This window comes from Podarcis tiliguerta, assembly GCF_965153285.1.
Source record: "Podarcis tiliguerta genome assembly, chromosome: 1".
Lineage (NCBI taxonomy): Eukaryota > Metazoa > Chordata > Lepidosauria > Squamata > Lacertidae > Podarcis > Podarcis tiliguerta.
Window position 1 is genome coordinate 57,762,141 of NC_139534.1, and position 20,590 is coordinate 57,782,730.

Consider the following 20,590-nt stretch of genomic DNA (forward strand, 5'->3'; position numbering starts at 1 on the left):
GAGTTGTGGTGGGAGAAACACTCCTTCTGCTGACACTACATGAGGGAAGAGTGTAATGCTTACTCGCTCATTGCTATGATTGCATGCCAGGGACATGAAGCCATGATGAAAGGGTGGCACACTCACTGGAAGTGGTGTATTCAGGAAGGACCAGTCAAACATTAAGCTTCCTCTGCGTAGCACTGCCTCCCCCCCAGAAAACACAAAAAACACTTTGGCCCAGCTTTCCTGTGAGCTGAGCAACTTCTAAACTGGATGCCATTGAGTACGACACTGGAGCTCATCCACAGAATGCAGATTTCACTACTAGAGCCAACATAAACTGGCGGTGCCTCATGTAACTCACTGACTGTCACCTTCACAGATCTTTCTGAGCTCCGTCCTGTGAGCTGCCAGGCAGTAACACAAAAGCAACTAAACACAATTAGTAAACACAATTACTAGGGAGTAAGCCTCATGAATCACAATGGGATCTGCTCCTGAGAGAACTTGGTTTGGGTTGTGCTTGAGTGCAGGGCCCTCTCAAGAGTTAGTCCAGGTGAACTCCTTGTCTCCTTGTTCTGGGCACTGAGAGGACCACCCCATTTTCCTGAAGTAAGTAGGTGGGTCATAGTGCTAGAATACTACGACCAGCCTTTTTGAGAACTATTCTTTCTTCTCCCTGAACCCACACACTTCTTTCCTTCACGCTCCTTCCACTGTCACAGCTCCTCTGAACCCAACTGCACAAGCAGATGCACAAGCAATCCTTGCTAATTCACATCAACACAGTCAGAGCCAGTAATTTCATAGAATCAGAGAATTGGAAGTGACCCTGAGGATCATCTAGTCCAACCCCCTGCAATACAGGAGTATGTAGCTGTCCCACGATCTAATCATCCAGGCTCATAAACTTGCTACTAGCGGTATCCATAATTGACCCCTTTCCACATATCAGGTGGTTTTCAGCGCTAGCTCTACTCAAAGTAGAACCATTGAAGTTAATGGATAGGATGAATTTAGGTTCCTGAATTTCGGTGGGTCTGTGTAGAACTCAGTTGAATACAACTCTTTGCATTTGGCCACCTGTGTACCTACCTTTGGGCAGGTGGTACCGTTTGCCTGAAGAGCCCGGTGCCTGAAGGGTCCTGGTTTTGGAGTTCATTTCACTGAGGCTCTCTGGCACTTTGTTTACAAATGTTGCTTCTGAAGACACTACACTGAATTGTTCTATTTTTGCTCCTTCAGTTTGTTGAGGAAATGAAGGCCATTAGTAATGCTTACCAGAGGAACAGCGACATGCCAGGGTGATGAGCAGAAGGACAAGCACTGGCTTCATGGTGGCAAAGAACGCTCTGAATATGGGTTACAATAAGCGGCAAGCTGTTTGGGATCCTGGACTGCACAGCTCGGGTATGTATGTGTATATATATATTCACACACACACACACACACACACACACACACACACACCTGGTAGCAAGACCGGCTCCGCCCACAAAATGACAAATGAGGAAATATGACCTTATTCACCTTGTTCTTCTCCTTATTACCTGAGGGAGAGAAAAGATGGGCAGTCTGATGTCTCTTGAGGGAGAGGTGGGGAATGAAATCTGAAGGAGACGGGGCTGCTTCAAACATTGTAAAATTAATAGACAATGTGTAGGTCACCGTGGCATGCCCTGTAAGGCATTTCCTTGCAAAATAAGGAAAGATCCCGCCCCCCCCCAGCCCAAGGCATCTCCCTTTGGACTCCCTGTGGACTCAGGTGCAGAATATAAGTGGGGTTTTAAAATGCAAGAGGGCAAAAATGGTGTTATGAAGTGTTTAATCTGAATGTGGAAAATCCCTGCTCGCATATGGAGCTCTCTGGTAGCGCTGCCATGTTTCTATTTGAAAGACTGCCAGAGGACAGTCTGCTGTTTGAAGGGTTTCCCAGTTTAAAGATAAAACCCACAGAAGCCATAGAAGAGAAAGCAGGGGTTTTGAAGCACCTGTCAACGGTTATTTATCCATTTATTTTATGTTGTTGTTGCTGCTGCTGTTACAATAGATTTATGAATCACCTTCTAGACCACCATCTCAAGGCAATTTACACATTAAAAAACCCAGTTAAAAGCACAAAAGAAAATACATTTAAAACAAAACTAAAACCTTAACATAGTGGACACTCATAGTATGGAGCCATTTATCCAGCTGGGAAAGCCCCTTTTTCCTCCCAGGAACTCAAGACAGCACACATGTTTCTCCCCATCTGCATTTATTCTCACAACAACCCTGTGAGGTAGGTTAAGCCGAGAAACAGTGACTGGCCCAAGATCACACAGTGAGCTTTTATAGCTCAGAGGGGTTTTTTGACCCAGCTCCCCCAGGTCCTAGTCTAGAGCACACTGTGAGCACACAGCACTTGTAGAGCAAACACACCGATCACCTGGTTAGTGTCTAACCCCTAGGATGGAATGCATTATATTTCCCATTAAATAATTGCATTTGTTTCTAAATGTATATCTATATATATAAATGAGCATGTGCAAATTTTGTGTGTCTTATTTTTATCTTCTGATGCATTTTCTCTTCTTTGGCTATGCCTACGTGGCCATTTATTCACTGGATAGTCCTGAGAAAACAACTTTCTCTTTGCATAGCCTGCCTGCCTGGTTTAGGAGGCTGGAATGTTATGTGTATTTCTTGGTGGAAGGAGAAAATGTGCACGTAAAGAATGAAATGAAATATGTCACTTTCGCAAGTCAAATTTAATGTGCATTCTGTGCAGCTGAGAAACCTGATTCAGATGCCCTTAGTTTTGCACTTTGTGTCTTTCATTAGTTCCCCCTCGATAATTCTCTTTAAGTGTAGTAACATTCTAAATGTGTACTTCATTATGTGCATATATGAATGAAATCTGAAGACAATGCATCTCAATACAGTGGTACCTCGGGTTAAGTACTTAATTTGTTCCGGAGGTCTGTTCTTAACCTGAAACTGTTCTTAATCTGAAGCACCACTTTAGCTAATGGGGCCTCCTGCTGCTGCTGCGCCGCTGGAGCACGATTTCTGTTCTCATCCTGAAGCAAAGTTCTTAACCTGAAGCACTATTTCTGGGTTAGCGGAGTCTGTAACCTGAAGCGTATGTAACCTGAGGTACCACTGTACAGGGATAGAATTGCTAACACAAATGCTGCTTCTAAATCATGTAGGTTATTAAAAGATTTATATGTATATTTTTTCCTATTGATTTGTAGTCAGTATTGTTTCTAGAACAGGGAAGTTTATCTGGGGCCTTCTGCATTGTTATTTTGTAGGTACCACGTTAATATACATTTTTTTTCCTCAGGCATTATTTTTTAATTTTCTTTTACATATGATAGAAATGGAAAAATTGTTTTAAAGACGGAAACTAAATGATCCATTCTGCTGAATCTGAGAAATTCTTTTATTTTAACAGCTTTGTACTACATTCAGTAAATATGGAGGGCTGGATAAAAGCAAGTTGAGAAACCTGTCATCAGTCACCCAGGGCAAAAACATGCTGTATGTCTAGCTCATGTCTAGACCATCCCAATTTGGGGACTGTGGGTGTGTTTCTTCAAAGCCTCCCTTCAGCCATTTCTCTAATCCCAACCATCCTCTCCAGAAACAGCTGTTCTTTTGTGGCTGGGAAGAGTTTAAAGGCCACATGGACCCTCTACGGCCACATGGTATGACCCCTCTACGAGATCACCACAAGACATTTAACCAATAGGAATGCATCTTCAAGGTCTCCATTCTGAGTCAGGCTAAGCTCCATTTTGCCATGTGTGTAAGCCTTGTGTGGAGTTTCTGGGACCTTGTGCAATCCGTCAGTCTCCTTCCACCTGCTGCTGAGAGCTTTGGAATATAGGGACGTGCCCTGAATCAGACTATAAAGAAATTGTGGAAGAAGCATGGGGTGCTGATCGTATGGGATGTTGAGTACAATGTTAAAGTCCCGTTTCGCTTTAAAAACCATGTGCACCTTTCTTCATCTTGGGGGGTACATAGCTGTGTTTTCACTCTCCCCAGAACCAGCTAAGCAGAACCAGAAAAACACTTTGTTCTTCTCTTTCTCCAATGTTGCAATATGAGTGTGAGGGGACAAGACCCTTAAAAACAAAAAATGCCATCTGCTAGCCTGCTTGTCTCGTTTTGCAATGCAATATCTATACATTTAAAGGTTTTCTGGTATTTTCATAGATGCATAGTTCAGTTTATCTATTCTGAACATCTTTAAATGAATTTTTCTCAGGCAATTAAGTGGTTGCCAAAGTACAGGCGTGCCTCATTGTATTGCACGTCACAGATATTGCTCCTTAAGAGGATGGGGGTGCTAAAGTGGTACCTCAGGTTAAGAACAGTTTCAGGTTAAGAACAGACCTCTGGAACAAATTAAATTCTTAATCAGAGGTACCACGGTATAGTGTAAACATGACTTTTGGATGCGCTGGGAAACCAAAAAAATGTGACTATCTTTATTACAACATTCACTTTGTTGTGGTGGTCTGGAACTGAACCCACAATATCTCTGAGGCAGAGGCGCCAACTTGGGCCCCAGTTTGTGGGTGCCCAGCGGTGTGCTCAACATGATATCATGACATCACTTCGCACATGTGCGCACATGCGTTGTTCGGCCTCCGCTTGCAGAGAACACAACAAAAGTGTTTTTATTAATTTCCTCCATGCAGCTCAAAGTGACATATTTGGTTCTCCTCCCCATTGACCCTCACAACGGCCCTGGAAGGTAGGTTTCTCTGAGCTGTAGCAACTGATTCAAGGATAGCCAGTAAGCCTTTTGGACTGAGCAGGGACTTGAGCACCAGCTAAATCAGGGGTTCCCATCCTGCAGCCCATGGGCCAGAAGCAGCCCACGGAGGCTGTTTAACCAGCCCACGAGCTGCCCCTGAACCGAGCCGTCTGCTTGGCAAGTCCCCACATGCTGCACTAAACTGGCACAGCGTGGTGCAGGGAATCTCTTCTGCAGAGCCAGAAATCGCTTCTGCGCATGCCCAGACGCCGGAAATCGCTTCTGTGAAGGCACGATTTTAGGCATCTGGGCATGTGCAGAAGCTACTTCTGGTGCCGTGGACATGCGCAGACGCAATTTCCGGCGTCATGCTGCGCCGGTCCAGCCCACGGAGGATCTCCACAGGAGTGATCCGGCCCATGCCCGGTAAGCCTTGCCGACCCCTGAGCTAAGTATATAAGAACCATTGCGGGATCATATCATACAACAGAGAGTCATCCTGTCCAGCTGCTGAATGCATTGTCTTAAATTATTATTATTATTATTATTATTATTATTATTATTATTATTAAAAATGCATCTGTTTTGATTTTTGTCCTGAAGTACTGCAATGGAATAATTCAGAGGCTTCATACCTGAGCAGTACAAAATTGATAATATCGGCTGCTTCAACACGAGAGCCTTTACTAGTGCTGAGGCACTATTTTTCCACAATTAGCTGCATGTGAAATATAAAGCATAGCTAGAAGGGAAAGTATAGTGTTGCATTAATCCGCCGATGGCCAAGATCCTGTTTCATAGCGTCAGCAGAAAGTCTCTGATCTGACGCTTGTGTAGAAATAAATCCTCTTCACCCCAGTAAATAAGTTTAATTTTTTTTTTTACTTGCAGAACTTGGTTTCTAAACATTTAGCTATAGACAATAACTGTTACAAAGCAACAAAATGATACGTTGCATGTTAGCAATGGGTTTCAGTCTTTTAAAGTCCAGCTCCCTCTGGCTCCGGAGTGAGTGCATGCTGTTTAGAAACAAAAACAGCCAAAGAAGTCTTGTAAACTGCCATGCCATATTGAGGGAGGAGTCAGTGTTGCTGGCTGGCTCCTATATATTTCTCTCGGCTGCATGTCTGAGGTTCCGAAGAAAGTCACAGAGCCTTTTGACTATTCCCAGGGAGCACTCCTTTGTCCTTGCAGCTATGAAGGCAGCCATTGTCTTTCTGCTCCTCTCCCTGCCATGTGGCTGCAACTCTGGTAAGTATCACCAATACTGTTTATGTCTCTTTAAGATGAAGGTAAAAGCATAGCTGTCAATTTACAGATTTGAAAATAAGGGACCAGCAGCCTCGAAAATAAGGGATCAGCAGCCAAAATAAGGGATCAACAATTACTTTGATAAAATACATATTTTGTTGCGTGCAAATGGCTTTAGATACCTATTAGGTCCATAAATTACCATATAGCATATATTCAACACAAAAAAACAGCAACAATTTGTTGTTGACAAAGGACAGCTGGACATAGAAAGGGCCCCATTAGCTTCAGTAGCTTATTTAAGGGACATCATCAATAAGGGACAGCAGCAGGACATGGCGCTGGGATAAGGGACTGTCCCGCCAAATAAGGGACGCTTGACAGCTGGGTAAAAGTGTGTGATCAAAGCCAGAGATTGGCAGTGAAAATAAACAGAACCTTAAGAAGAGCCAGCCCCTTCCTTCCTTAAAACCTGAGGAAAAACCACCATTTTATCCTCTCGACAACCCTATGAGATAGATTAGAGTGTGTGAGAAAGCGACTGGCTCAACATTCACACCATACAAGCATTATGATACCACTTTAAACGGTCACAGCTTTCCCCAAAGAATTCTGGGAGCTGTAGTTTATTAAAGGTGCTGAGAGTCATTAGGAGACCCCATTATCCCGCACAGAGCTACAATTTGCAGAGGTCGCTTGGGAAGAAGGATTAATTGTTAAGCCACTGCATCACTGTTATTAATTTTACACTCCTAAGGCATGAAATAAAATATGTGTAAAAAAATGTAATTTTCAAATCACTTGCTCTTCAGCTCTTCTTTTTCTTTTAACCTAGGCTTGATTTCTTGTATCGCTGTCAATAACATTGTGCAGAAAGGGCTTTTTAAATCGGATTCGGTGTTTCAGGAAGAACTTTCAAAGTACACAAGTGACGTCCATGCAATAAGTGGTGCATTTAAAATGAGAGCAAGTGTATCCGAGTTGTCTTTGCTCCACAAACTGGCTTTGGTGGATCTAGCGGTAATCTTCTTTTTCTATTTTTTAAAAATGTCCTTGCTTTTCTTGCAGTTGAACCTTAACTCTGACGGGTCGTCGTAACATTTTCACAAATGCTATTCAATTAAGAAAAATCATGCTAACGTCCACATACTGAACATGAAAGAATGTAGAATCACACAGGTTTCCAGGGACTTGAGTAATGTTTAAAAATTAGAACGAGTTTTCTATCTACTAGAGAATGGCGAAATCCTGGACCGCTGGACTGGGTGCAACCTAGCCCCATGTGGTCTGCAGTGCCATCCTAGGCGGTGGCAGGAGCTGGTGCCAGGCTCAAAACAGGAAAACTTGTGTTAGATATAATATCAGCAAGTTTTTGTAAAGGAACATGTGAACAGGTGTGTGGCCATCCCAGCATCCGTCATGTAGACATAAGCACTGGCGGAGGAAGAGGAGTGGGGGGGGGAGCGCACCGCCCCGGCCATCGCATCTGCCCCCCCCCGCCAGCGCTGGGCACCACGCCCTCGCAGGTGGCCAGCCCCGCCCCCGCCTGCTCTCTGCCCCCCAGTGCCAGAGCATGAAGCTCCGCCACTGGACACAAGGCATGGTGCTCCAATAGCACTAGGTCAAAACTACCACAACAGTGGTGTACAATTATTTTCCGTATACTCAGTCAATGTTCTCCACTCTTCTTTAAACATATGTTCTTCTTGCTCTCTTGTTCTATATGTTAAACCTGCAAGTTCTGCATATTCTAACATCTTAAGTTGCCAATCCTCTTTATCTGGGACCTCGCTCATTTTCCATTTTTTGGCTAACAAAACATGGGCTGCTCTTGTTGCATACATAAACAAGATTTTCTGACACCTAGGAATTTCTTTCTGGGTTATTCCTAATAAAAAGGACTCTGGTCTTTTGGGGAAGGTAATTTTAAACATTTTTTTCAACTTGTTATAAATCATTTCCCAATATTCTTTTACCTTTTTACATGTCCACCACGTATGAAAAATGGTCCCCTCCTTTTCTTTACATTTCCAACACATATCTGATTGTACTTTATACATCTTAGCCAACCTACTCGGAGTTGAGTAGCACCTATGAATCATTTTCAGATAGTTCTCTTTCAATGTGTAACATGCAGTAAATTTCAAATCTCTTTTCCAGAGTTTCAAATCCATATTGTGTCCTATATCCATTGCCCAGTGGGTCACTGAAGCTTTCACTAGTCCGTCTTTTGTTTCCCATTGCAATAGAAAGTTATACATTCTAGACAAGAGTTTATCCTTGTTTTGTAATAGTTCTTTTTTAAATTGTGAGCTTTGGTCCAAAACCCCAAAAACGCTGGTAGCGTTAAGATAAATTCAACAGTGTAATTAATGTTTGAATGGTGTAAAAATGGAAAATTGATTTGAATGGTTATAGTAAAATATGCAGGAATGGAAGATATGTAAAACGAACCATGGAAAGAGAAGAGGGGAAGTCATTGGATATCAATAAGTTTGTAAAATGTCTATTTCGATTTGTAAAAATTGAAAATATATATATATAAAAGACTAACACAACAATGGTGAGGGTAATCTGCGAAGATGTGAACTTATCCCATATTGCTATGTTGAGAGGACTTTATGCTAAATTTTCTTCTGCCCTTTTAATTTCAGGCTGATATACTGAAGATGTGCTGACAATTCGAAGGAAATCTTCAATAACATTGCAGGCATCTGCCAGCAGCAGTTGCCCAGTACTGCTCACTGAATGATGCACCCTTTTCTCTTTCTGCTTTCACTGATCAAGCCCTATCCTTCCTTTAGAGTATATTCATCATGCTGTTCAAAACCAATGAGAAACCTCTTTATAATATTCCTGAATAATTCAAGCTTCACGTTTCATTAAAATTCCTTATCTTGTTGCATTCAGGTAAATTACAAACGATCTTTGTGTGTTTTCCAGCAGTTATAGCAGCAATTTGGGTCTCTGTAACATGTAGTGCTGTATGGCTGATAATACTTTTAAGGAGTTTCATTTTCAATCTTGCAAGTAACGGAGGTAATACAACGGCTTATCCACTACAAGTAATTCAATATGGAAAAAGACGGTAATTGGTGTGAGTCTGGGTAACTCTGCCAGTTCCAGGAGCATGGGGAGGTAACAAAGGTGAATTCTGACCACTGTTCCTTCACCATCTTGGCTCTGTCTTAAGTCTGCAATACGTGAAAGCAGTGGCGTAGCGTGGGTTTTCAGCACCCGGGGCAAGGCAAGTAATTTGCCCCCCCCCCCCCGTTGCACTGTCCCTCCCCCAGATAGTCCCTCACTCTCTCTCCGCACCGCACAGCACTGCACCGCACGCCTGGCACCCTCCCCTCCATAGTGGGCGGCGGCTCGGATCGGATTTGCACAGCCAGCACTGCAGTGAGAGAGAGTGAGTGAGCCAGGTAGGGGCAGAGAGCTGCGAGTGCGAGCGCGCCCCCCCCCCAGATGTTGCGTCCGGTGCGGAGGGCCCCCCCTGCACCCCCCACGCTACGCCACTGCGTGAAAGTAAACTTCAGTTCAAACCTTGTAAAATACAGAAATTGTCTGCATGAACATACAGAATCAACATATTCAATTTAATTTGAGAAATGATTTGGAACATGCATGGGAATTGCATTTGTGGTGACAACTGCAGGTGCAGGTTTTTTCATGTTTGTTTATTTTTATTTGACCAGTTGTGGCTTCCCATATGTACCCATAATGAAGAACCTGCACAGGAGCAGCAAAGGTCTTTTTCCCCAGCCAGTTGGCATCCCCAGCTGGGGGAAAGGGGGGCAGGGGTGAGAGCCTTCTGTTTGTGCCTCAGCATGGGGGAAAGTGGCAAAGGGGGGTGAGGTTAGATAGAAAGCTGTTGGACAGAATGATCCCTACTGTCTCAATTTCCCTACTGTGCCAAAAGGTGGAAGGCAATTGAAAGTCAATCAATTTATTTCTACATGTCAATGATAGCACTTGTGATAGAATCCATTCCACAATCATCATCATCATCATTTATTATTTATACCCCGCCCATGTGGCTAGGTTTCCCCAGCGACTCTGGGCAGCTTCCAACAGAATATTAAAATACAATAGTCTATTAAACATTAAAAGCTTCCCTAAACAGGGCTGCCTTCAGATGTCTTCTAAAAGTCTGGTAGTTGTTTTTCTCTGACATCTGATGGGAGGGCGTTCCACAGGGCGGGCGCCACTACCGAGAAGGCCCTCTTCATGGTTCCCTGTAACTTGGCTTCTCGCAGCGAGGGAACTGCCAGAAGACCCTTGGAGGAGGACTTCAGTGTCCGGGCTGAATGATGGGAGTGGAGACGCTCCTTCAGGTATACAGGACCGAGGCCGTTTAGGGCTTTAAAGGTCAGAACCAACACTTTGAATTGTGCTCGGAAATGTACTGGGAACCAGTGTAGGTCTTTCAAGACTGGTGTTATGTCATCTCGGCGGCCGCTCCCAGTCACCTGTCTAGCTGCCGCATTCTGGATTAGCTGTAGTTCCTCACCTTCAAAGGTAGCCCCACATAGAGCGCATTGCAGTAGTCCAAGCGAGAGATAACTAGAGCATGCACCACTCTGGCGAGACAGGTAGGGTCTCAGTCTGCGTACCAGATAGAGCTGATAAACAGCTGCCCTGGACACATATCCAATGTTCCAATGTATCCAGAGCAGCTGTAGGGCAATCTAGTGATAGAGACAGTGATTTTGGCTTGATGACTACATGTGAACCTGAAATGAAACAAAAGCCATCAGTATTATGAAGGGGAACCAATATCCCAACATGGCTGGTTTCAGGTCAACAGGCAGTTGCTGGAACCAAAGGCAAGCTTGTCAACAATGCCATCATATTCACTTTGCGTGGGGCATAATTGCTCATCAGTTCTGGGGCCCCACTGAAAGTGGGAAACAAAAAGAAAAAATGTGTGGCTTGCTTTATTGTGATATTCACTCTATTGCGGTGGTCTAGAACTGAACCCACAAGATCTCTGAGGTATTGTCACAGAGGTGCACCCGGGGGTGGAGCTAGCTGGCTGTGGGGGCAGGGCTACCCATCTCTGGGGGCGGGGCAAGCCCACGGTGAGTGTCCCTGGGGGGCGGGGGGCGATGTCACCACCCCCTTCCTCTGCCAGTGCGTGTCGGAAGCTGAAGAGGTAACATGGTTTATTGTTCAGGAAGAGGCTGTGGCAGAGGGAAGTCCAAAATCAGAATCTGAAGCAGGAGAGGAGGGAGGCCAAGAGGCAGATATGAGTCAGGCTGGTGAAGAAAGGCAGATGTCTCCCTCTCCTGCTGCAACAAGCTCTCCTCCCCACAATCTCCCAGGACCAGAAGAGGTCTGAAGACAGAGGAGCAGAGACAGGCGTGCCAGCATAGTTTCAGATTGCTTGAGAAGGACCTGGGGGAGGATGAGATTCATACATCTGTGGGAAGGCAGCGACCTTCAGCCTCCACAACTGCCTCATAGGGGCAAGACCTACTGAGAAGAGTTGCTGTGCTCATTAGGCCTGGCTCTTCTGAGCAGGCCTTGCTTCTTCAAATAAAGAGTAAACACTAGGTACTCTGTGTGATTTATTGCTGATTTATGGCTCCCTGACAGGTATGCCTGAATTAGGATTGTGTATTTTCAATGTGCACTATTTTCAGATATTCTATTCATTCTCAGAGATTTTCATACCTGAAATTTTAACTTACAAGGCTGCCTGCATCATTAGCTGGCATGGGAGAGGAGCGAATTAATTCCCCTCCTTCTCCTATGCAGTGTGCCAATCAAAATCCCCGGTTGCTTTTAGCAAAAGAAAAATATATTTGGAGATCCAGCCAAGGATCTTCCACAGACTATGTGATTTGACTCTAATTCTCATCATGACACACACACAGCCCAGGCTTTCCTAAGAGTCAAACCTGGTGTTCTAGAACACCCAGAAGTACTATGAAGGGCAATTGTCTGTTTCTATGGCAATTTCATGAAGGTTCTTCACAGGAAGGGAAGGATAAATCCCTGCAAACAGAGATGGGTTCTGCCTGTTCAGAATTCCATCTTCTCCTTAAACTGTCCACAGCCCTGTTGACAGACAGCAAGGAAATATCCTGCAGAAAACACTGTTGCCCACATCAGTTAAATCTCCAAGGGCAAAAGAAGGTGAATTAGCACTCAGTGGCCATTTAAGAATTGTTTTAGTTTATATCCATTTTTTCCTCTGTTTCATGTGCTATATAGTTAGTTACCTGACTCTTTTGGAAGTCGATGGCTGATTCTGGGCGGGGGTTTAATACTGTAAACGGATCACTTAGATAGTGCAAACTGGTAATCAGCAACACAAGGTTTTCTATTTATTTATTTACTGGGTTTCTCCCAGGAAAGGTAAATCCAGATTAAAGAGAGGGAGAAATACAGGCTGGTATTTTGATGACGACAACTATGCCATGTGGACTCTACAAAAGATCTTGGATGCATGAAGAGCACCTTCCCACAATAAATGGTGGCCACTGTGAGAACAGGATGCTGGACAAGATGAGCAGCTGGCATGATCCAGTTGGCACTTCTTATGCAGGAGAGGCCTAATTCTTCCGTTCTTGGTACTTCTATCTCCAATACAACCCAGATAATACAATGAGACTCTACTGAATTGGTAACAGTCATGTTAATAGCTAGCTATAGATCCTGCCAGCTCAGTGCAGGGTACAATAGAGTTACCCTAAGTTTTCCCCCAGGAGGATGTATCCAAACTAACCTTTACACAAATTCGCTCTGTGTTCTTCATTTCTTAGGCTTTAGACTAGGCTGCCATCATGAGTAATGGAGGTTGGGTGGGCACATGGAGGCCCCATCGTCCACGAGGACCAGTCATGGCCCAGTATTCCAGCCCTGGGCCCAAGTACAACATACCGGGAGCAACAGGTAAGCAAATGGAAACAGAAGTATAGTGGGGTTTAAAACGTTGATGCAAAAAAAAAAGTGCTGGACAGCAGGAGCAGTCTGCCAGGCTGGCCCACCTCACAGAAATTGATCAGGGGTGGGGGAGCTCCATATTCCGGTACATATTTTCCCTTTGGGGGCATGTAGAAACTCTTAGATACTTGGGTCCACTGCTGGCTCTTGGCCGGGGACACCAGTACCCTCTGTACCCTGTCCCTCTCAGCTGCCCTGGTGCCCCACAACTAGAAATGACTGAGATCAGCTGCATCATCATAGGAGAACATATCTTTCAATCCCTCGTGTCTCGGACTAAATGATCTAAGGAAGCAGGGCCAGGAATGTCCTTTGTCTTTGAGATACTGGAGAACTGCAACCAGTCAGAGGCAACGCCTTACTCCTGAGCTCTGTGGCATGAAATGTGTCTGTCCTTTTTCAGGTTATATCTCACACATCCCTACCAAAAGGAAAGCCCCTGCCTACAGTATGTATGGCGCAAAGCCCCCATCCAGCAAAGACAGAGTTCCAGGTCCTTATGATGTGCAGGGCTATATGACAAACAGAGGAAGGCAATCGGCTCCGTCTTATACAATGGGTGGTCGATTCAGAGTGAAAAAGGAGGTTACCCCAGGTCCTGGTGAGTAATAGGCACCCATCCAAGGTATATGTTGACGACATCTGCTAACCCAAGACTAAGGCAGAGTTTGGGTGCATCGTTCCAAAACTGGCCTTTGGAATGATTTCTTATGGCTACGTTGAAAAACATGCGGTGTCATCCTCAGATTAAATAATCCATATGAGTTGCTTGCTCAGACAGAGACTGGACTGATTCTGTTTGTTCAGTTTCTTGTTTGTAAATTTATTTATTTGGTTTTTCAATTTCAAGTTTTACAATCACATATCCAACATACGTTATAAGGTTCCATAGAATCTCCTGGACTTCCCTCCTCCCCTTTGTGGGTCCTATTGTTAATCATTTCCTCCTGTATCTTTTATAGTAATCCAACTGTTCGTTCAGTTTCAACGTGCCTGATTATTTTTAGAGAATAAAAAAGCTCTGTCAAAGGCTGCATCTGGATGTTTGTCAAAAGTGTCCTCAAATCTTGCCACAACATCGGGCACATCTCGCATGCTCCTGTTGGCTTTAGGTTGAATTTTGTCTTATTTCTCAGTTTAGGCTGCATTGTGTCTTGTTTTTTGGTGGTATTTTTTATTTTCTGCCGTGTCAATTTTGGGTAAGCTGCTTTGGGCAGAATCCAAAGAAGTTCTTCCACTAGTGCAGGAGTGGGGACCATATATTGACCCTCCATATATTGCTGAGCTACAGTTTGCATTGTCTCTAGTCACTTGGGCCCTGCTTGCTGGGGCTGATAGCCATTGTGACTCAACTAGTTCAACTAGCCTAAGGATTTCCACTTGCACAACAGAACTTCTCCCTCTCCTCTCCCTGCACACCTCTGCCCCCTCCCAGAGCCAGCTCACAACATTTTGGCATCTGAGCCAGGCCCCAAAATGGTGCCCCTGCCCTGCCTGGGAAGAAGGGGTCAGAGAAGATCTAGATCCAAAACGGGGACGGGTGGGAGAAATATCAGCATCAGGTTCTGCTGCCCTGGCAAATTCAACCACCTGCGGCAGTCACTTCACCTCATTGGCCACAGAAGGGACACCCAGTTTCCTGCCAGCTCGCAGGGACATAGATACTTTTTCGTCCACCAGTGCATACACCCTTTGTACCAGGGACAGTTCTGTGGCACAAATTTGCACAAAACACACATTTTTTTGGCATCCTTCTGTCTAGAGAGACAATGGAATGCTCCTCAGGGGGTGAAGTCAAACTGCCAGAGAATCACAGCGCCTGCTGTGGCTGCAGAGACCGGTAACTCATAACTGCTGCCTCCTATGCTGTTTTTGCTGCATTAGCAGCACCACAGTGACCTCCCTGGGGTACAAGCCTGGGCAGTGTGTGTGGAGGTCCTGAGCTGCCCAGAAAACAAGACCCACCCCCTCTCAGCCTCAGTGATGTGGTCCAAAGGAAAGCAGAGCAATACGTTTGGCACCAGCTTGGCTGCAGGAATTGCCAGAAGGAGGCATACAAGACGCCGTCCAACCATCTTAGGGACTCCACTCAGGATTTGTGTGGTGTTTCCTCCTTAGCCTTTTCTTCTCCCGAAAACAAGGCAGTGGGTATGTATATGCATAAGGTAATTTATATGAAGAAACTAAGATGGTGAGTGGCTGGGGTCCTACAAGCACCACACGCTGAAGAGGGCCTGAGTGCCATAGAATTAAAGTTAAGAGCAGGAGATCCAGAAAACACCTGTTGTCTCTGCAACTCCCAACAGCAGCCCTGCTTCCCACTCTACATTCTATTCCTTCTGTATCTGCTGTTTTATATTCATCCAACCGCGGTCTCATTTGCAATCAGAATAAATCATGCAAAATGTACATTCATCCTGCATTTTAATTCACATGCCTTAGTCAAAATGTGATGAGGGATTTACCCTCCCTGCGCGCAGAATGTTAACTTTTTAATTAACAAAACTGTAGACAGCCCTTCAGAGGCTTTAGGACATAGCAGCGATTTTGGCATGGTGAAAAATAAGCTTTAACCTAATTGCATCCATTGCCTTCCCATCTACCTAGCCTCTTACTCACCAGAGAAGTCACGGAAAATAATTTATCAAAATGCTCCTGCACATTCTATGTCATTCAGGACTCGTGGTTACAAAGTAGACGCCACACCAGGTAAGGCTTATTCCTTATGGTTTTGTTCTTTGCTTTGCTGTTGTTGCTGGAAGGCATCAAACATAGGTTGTCTTAAGAAATTTATCAATGATGAAACACAGCGCATTAGCTCAGGTCTATGCATGTTTACTTGGGAGCAAGTTCAGCAGGACTTACATGCGCATGTCTGAGCCTAGGGGTGTAGTGTTACGCTTCTGCCATTCAGAAAGGTCTTCTCTCATGGTGGTCAGGCTATGGGTGGCTGGCATCATGCTAACCCGGTATTATTAGCTTGCTAAGATATCACCATTCACAAATTATGAAAAGAAGAGCTCCTAGCCTTTGCAGTTAAAGGATAGACTTGGTGGAAGTGGGAAATAGCTTTTTATGTTTTGACCTGTGAACCTGAGCGCTGGAGAGAATGTGCACAGAGCCTCTGGAGGAAAATAAAATTAAGAAAACTCTTTTGAAATGGAGGAGGCACTGAAAAGCAATTTCTGAGATACTGTATTGTGATGGTTCGATGTTCTAAGACAGGTGTGGGGAAGCTTTGGCCCTCCAGATGTAGCTGAACTACAGCTCCCATCAACCCCAGCAATGATGGGAGCTGTAGTTCAGCAACATCTGGCAGACCAATGGTTCTCCACACCTCTTCGAAGGAAAACAGTCAAAAGTTTCCTAGGTGGTATTCCCAAGTACTTAGGCCAATCTGAAGTAGCTCTTTGCACCCCAGCCATTACCTCCCTCCTCCTCTGGCTCTGCTGGAAGTCTCTGGTGCTCCTCCCCACGGTCCACATGTTCCTCTTTCAGGTCCCAGCGCTTACACCATGCCTGAGGTCCTTGGGCCGCACACAGCGGCCACCCCCGCCGGCCCTTCTTACTCCATGACAGGGAGGAGTAAGCTTGGGCGTTTCGATGAAGACTTGCATAAGGTAGACTGCTGCTTCATGTCCTGCCTTGTTTCTCTCTTGGTTACCAATAGTCAAAGTTGTGCCTGCTCTGGTCCATTTTTCTGAGATTTTTTCTAATCTTGATTTAACAGTTTAATGTATACTGCTGGTTACTAGTGACAAAGAGCCAATTTGTTCTCTTTCATGGGGGGTCTTAATGCTAAAATTACTCATTCAGGAGCAGATAGAAATCTGGCTGTGATGCACTGTTCGCTCTTGTCATGGTCATTTTACCAAACTTTTTGCAACGCCTTTAATCTTGTTTTACCCCTACTTTTTGGCTTCAGTTGTGCAACATCTTTTACACTAATTTCCACGTGTTCTTAAAAGAAAACAACTCAATGGCAGGTCCTATTTTCATATTTGCTTTTTTATTTTACAACTGCACTGATAAATCATTGGGGAGCGGAAGACAACTAGTGAGAGAAGTAAAGTGTTGCCACGGTAGAAACTATATTCAATGTGTTTTGGTGTAACACAGGGAGCTGCTCAATTTTCCTGGGAAATTAGGAGATATGGGTTGTATTATTACTTCATCTATGGGAATCCTGTTCCTTCTCTTACAGACCCCTGGTCCTGCTGCATATCATAAGCCCGATACAGACATCTACAAAAAGAGAGCGCCCAAGTATTCCATGGGCAGTCGAAGCAAGGGTCTAAGAGCTGGGAAAACACCTGGGCCTGCAGACTATAGTGTAGGAAAGGTGAGAAGCAGCTTCCTTTCATTCTTAATTGTTTTCAGCAATTATTATTCCCATGTACCAATATTCTCCTTTCCTGGCAACAGAGCCTGAAATCGTGGGATGTGAGGTGAAGGAAATGTTTGTCCTAACATTACAGAAACAGAAGTTAGGAGCTGGTCATAGGTAGCTTAGCAACCCTGTTCATTTTTATTAGACGTAATTACCAAACCATCAACTTGTTATGGCCCATGCAAATAATTACTAGTGATTGTCTTTATCTAGATTGCTCCATTTGTCACACAGGTCTGATTGGGACATCACATTTCTGCTTCAAGAAACCATGGTTTGTTGGCTCAGGAGCAAGCAATGAATTGGAGCAGTCCCTCCTCTCCTTATGCAGCTGGCTGTTAGAGAAACTTTCTGTATTGTTGAATGACAGTTTGCCATGATGTCTAAAGTATAGCTTTAAAGCTCTCTACAAGCCAGGAGTGTAAACCGAGAACAAGCAGTGGTTTGCAGTCCTGATTTACATGGTATGCTTAGGCCAATTTCCTGGTTTGGATGTAATGCAAACTATAGTTTAACAGACCAGTCTCTTCTGCTGCCTAACACATGGTTTGACAGACTGGGAACATAGTGAGACTACTCAGTGGTGGAAGAACCCTCTCCGGCACCCGAGGCAGGACACCGAGGGGCAGGGCGAACCACCCAGTGACAGACGCGCAACATCTGTACAGACTGCGCATGTGTGGCGACCATACAGGATGCCGCACATGCGCAGTCCATACGGGTTGCCTCTCTCGTGCAGCGGCATCCCTATGGAGTGTGCACGCGCGGCAGCCTGTACGGTCGCCATGCGAGAGGCAGCCCTTACTGACTGCACGCGCCCTCAGCTGCTCTACAGCTGGAGGGAGGCAGGGGCCATCTTGTCAAACCCCCCCCCCCCGAGCGATTCGCCCCCTCCGCCCCCCACTTTGTAAGCCCCTGAGACTACTACAGGTGTGTGCAAAGCAGTTTGGGGGTTTTGTGACCTGGTGAACATGAAAATCACATGAAATTTTGTTTGCAAGTGTGTGCTGCTGGATCTTGAAACTGTACACACTCCATTTCCAGAATCAACCATGGTGCTACTTAATTGCATATGAAGTTACTCAGACCAGAAAAAACAAGATGCTGAAATTACTATTTATCTCCAGGGGTCCACAATCCCCAGGATATTCATCTAGCTCCTCCAGCAGTATTTTATGAAACACTGCCCTAGTTGTGCTCTGCAATTATTAATTATCTGTACTTAATTCTTCCACTTAACATTCCATTTAAAATGCTTCTTACTCAGTAAACCAGCAGGAAGCAGCCTGTTCTGTTAAGCAGAACACAGAGATCAAGGAACAAAATCAATAATCTGTTAGCAGAAGCCTAGCCTGTTTCACCTAATATATTTTACACTCCTTCTGTTTCTAGGTATCATTGCTCAAATCTTGTGCTCCAGTTGTCACTTTTGGAATCAGGCACTCCGACTACACAACACCGCTGATTGTGGACGTCTGCTGAATTCATCCCTTGTACAGAAAATGGTTTTTCTACTGATATTTCTATATCATGTTCCTCCACATTTTAACACAGTTAACCACCAGCTGTTTAACTGCATTTTTTTACAAATACCAGAGCTAAAGGACCATTTAAAATATTCAGAAACTGATTACCATTCAAGACTGAAGTTCTGTCCTCTGATGAAGGGATATGCCATAAGCCCCTCTTGTGAGGAAGACAAAGCGCAGCTCACACTTGCCCTACTCTTTGAGCCCAAGGAATACATATCTAAATGCATGTCGGCATTCTGACAACTAGTATACAACTAGCGGTGCCATTCTTCATAAAGTAGGATCCAATATATATTAAATATATATATGTATTTGTGTAAAAAAGCTACTTGTGTTCCTGATCCAGAATTATTTCATGGAACTTGTTTGTTGCAATAACTCACATAAAAAGTATTTTGTATATTCCATATCTTCAGCTGAGAAACGTGTTTCGAAATAAATAAATAAATCAGGAATAAAATGTTTATTTCATGTCCTAGCTATAAAATAAAACATTAGTTCTTATGGAGAGGGTTCACTACTCAAACTGTAGGAATATTCTGAACTTGGAAAGTAGAATGTTAAGCCTTTGCATAGAGAACTGGCAGTAATAGTGATAACAATATTGCCTTGCAGCTCAGTCAGGATTCTCACCCATTAATACTGGTACAGCAGCTGAAATAATTGACGCTGCGAATGGTTGCATCCCCTCCTGCACAAATGTGTTGAGGGGGAACAGGATCTCACCAGTTCCCCCTCCTTATCATCCTTTGTACATTATATTTATTGTGTTCATCCTCACAGCAACTCTGCACCTGTTATTTCCCCCCAGGCTACACAATAAGCTCATAGCACACATGAAACTTGTTCCAAGCCCTACTCTGTCCACTTGACCACAATTTAGACAGTAACTTTATTACGGCAAAAACTTTTATGGTCTACAGTCCATAAAATCTGTTAGTCTTTAAAGGTGCTACAAGATTGTTTTTGCTGCAAAAAGCAAATAAACACTCTTTCTCACCATGCTGTAGCAACAGAATGTCAGTTGAGATATCTTTCAAAAGAAAAGCATAAACTTCTTTATTTAGATTTATTTTTCAAAAGCCTCCTAGCACATGATGTGGAATATCTGCAATCAGATCTCCCAATCTCTTTTCAGAGCTTTAAAAGGGGAGGGGCATTTAACCCTTTCCCTTGACACAGAAACCGTTAGCCTTGCTTTGAGACAGCAAGGCTATCGGCTATGGGAGGAAGCTTTTGAGCAGTAATTTTGCCCTGATCTAGTTGCACTGACCCCTGCCAACAACTTTTAAGTCTAGAACAGGAATGGCATGCTACGAAGTTTGTCTGGCTTGGAAGCCAACTGAGAAGTGTGCTTTTAATTTTCTGGCATTAAAAAATGATAAATAAATCATAGTGACTTCAAAGAATTCGGCATCTTTTGACAGCATCCCTGAGTTGAAGGTTGCTTAGCTTTTCAGTGACCCAAGGTTCATTTTGCCCAGTGCATTTTTAGGTGTACTGTACACATAGAGATATGAGGTGAATATGACAAACATTATTGCAACCACATGTATCAGGACAGGTACACTTGTCTAAGAGCTACAATTCACTGCATGTCTCTCTGGAGTATGCATTTAGGGGTTCACAAACTGGGCCTTGCCGCCTTGTCCCTTCATTCAGAGGTTTCAGAAGACAGGCTCCTGGAAGATTTTTTGACCTCAAAAACCTGATACTGATCTAGTT

The 20,590-nt window shown here is 44.2% G+C and overlaps 1 protein-coding gene across 1 annotated transcript; it reads left to right on the forward strand.

Moving 5' to 3' along the window:
• The first annotated feature begins 11,848 nt into the window (after window positions 1–11,848).
• Window positions 11,849–19,325, forward strand: CIMAP1A (ciliary microtubule associated protein 1A). The gene is made up of 7 exons (XM_083418019.1): window positions 11,849–12,133; window positions 12,763–12,892; window positions 13,347–13,544; window positions 15,551–15,652; window positions 16,442–16,563; window positions 17,148–17,285; window positions 18,726–19,325. The coding sequence occupies exons 2-7, from the start codon at window positions 12,784–12,786 to the stop codon at window positions 18,813–18,815; spliced, it is 759 nt and encodes a 252-aa protein (XP_083274145.1). The 5' UTR covers window positions 11,849–12,133; window positions 12,763–12,783; the 3' UTR covers window positions 18,816–19,325.
• Window positions 19,326–20,590: the final 1,265 nt, after the last annotated feature.

Bases quoted from the DNA above. Each gene is read 5' to 3' on its own strand.
- CIMAP1A (XM_083418019.1), top strand. From the start codon at position 12,784: ATGAGTAATGGAGGTTGGGTGGGCACATGGAGGCCCCATCGTCCACGA. The intron at 12,893-13,346 runs GTAAGCAAATGG...GTCCTTTTTCAG, and splicing joins CAACATACCGGGAGCAACAG to GTTATATCTCACACATCCCT. The intron at 16,564-17,147 runs GTAGACTGCTGC...CTTCTCTTACAG, and splicing joins TCGATGAAGACTTGCATAAG to ACCCCTGGTCCTGCTGCATA.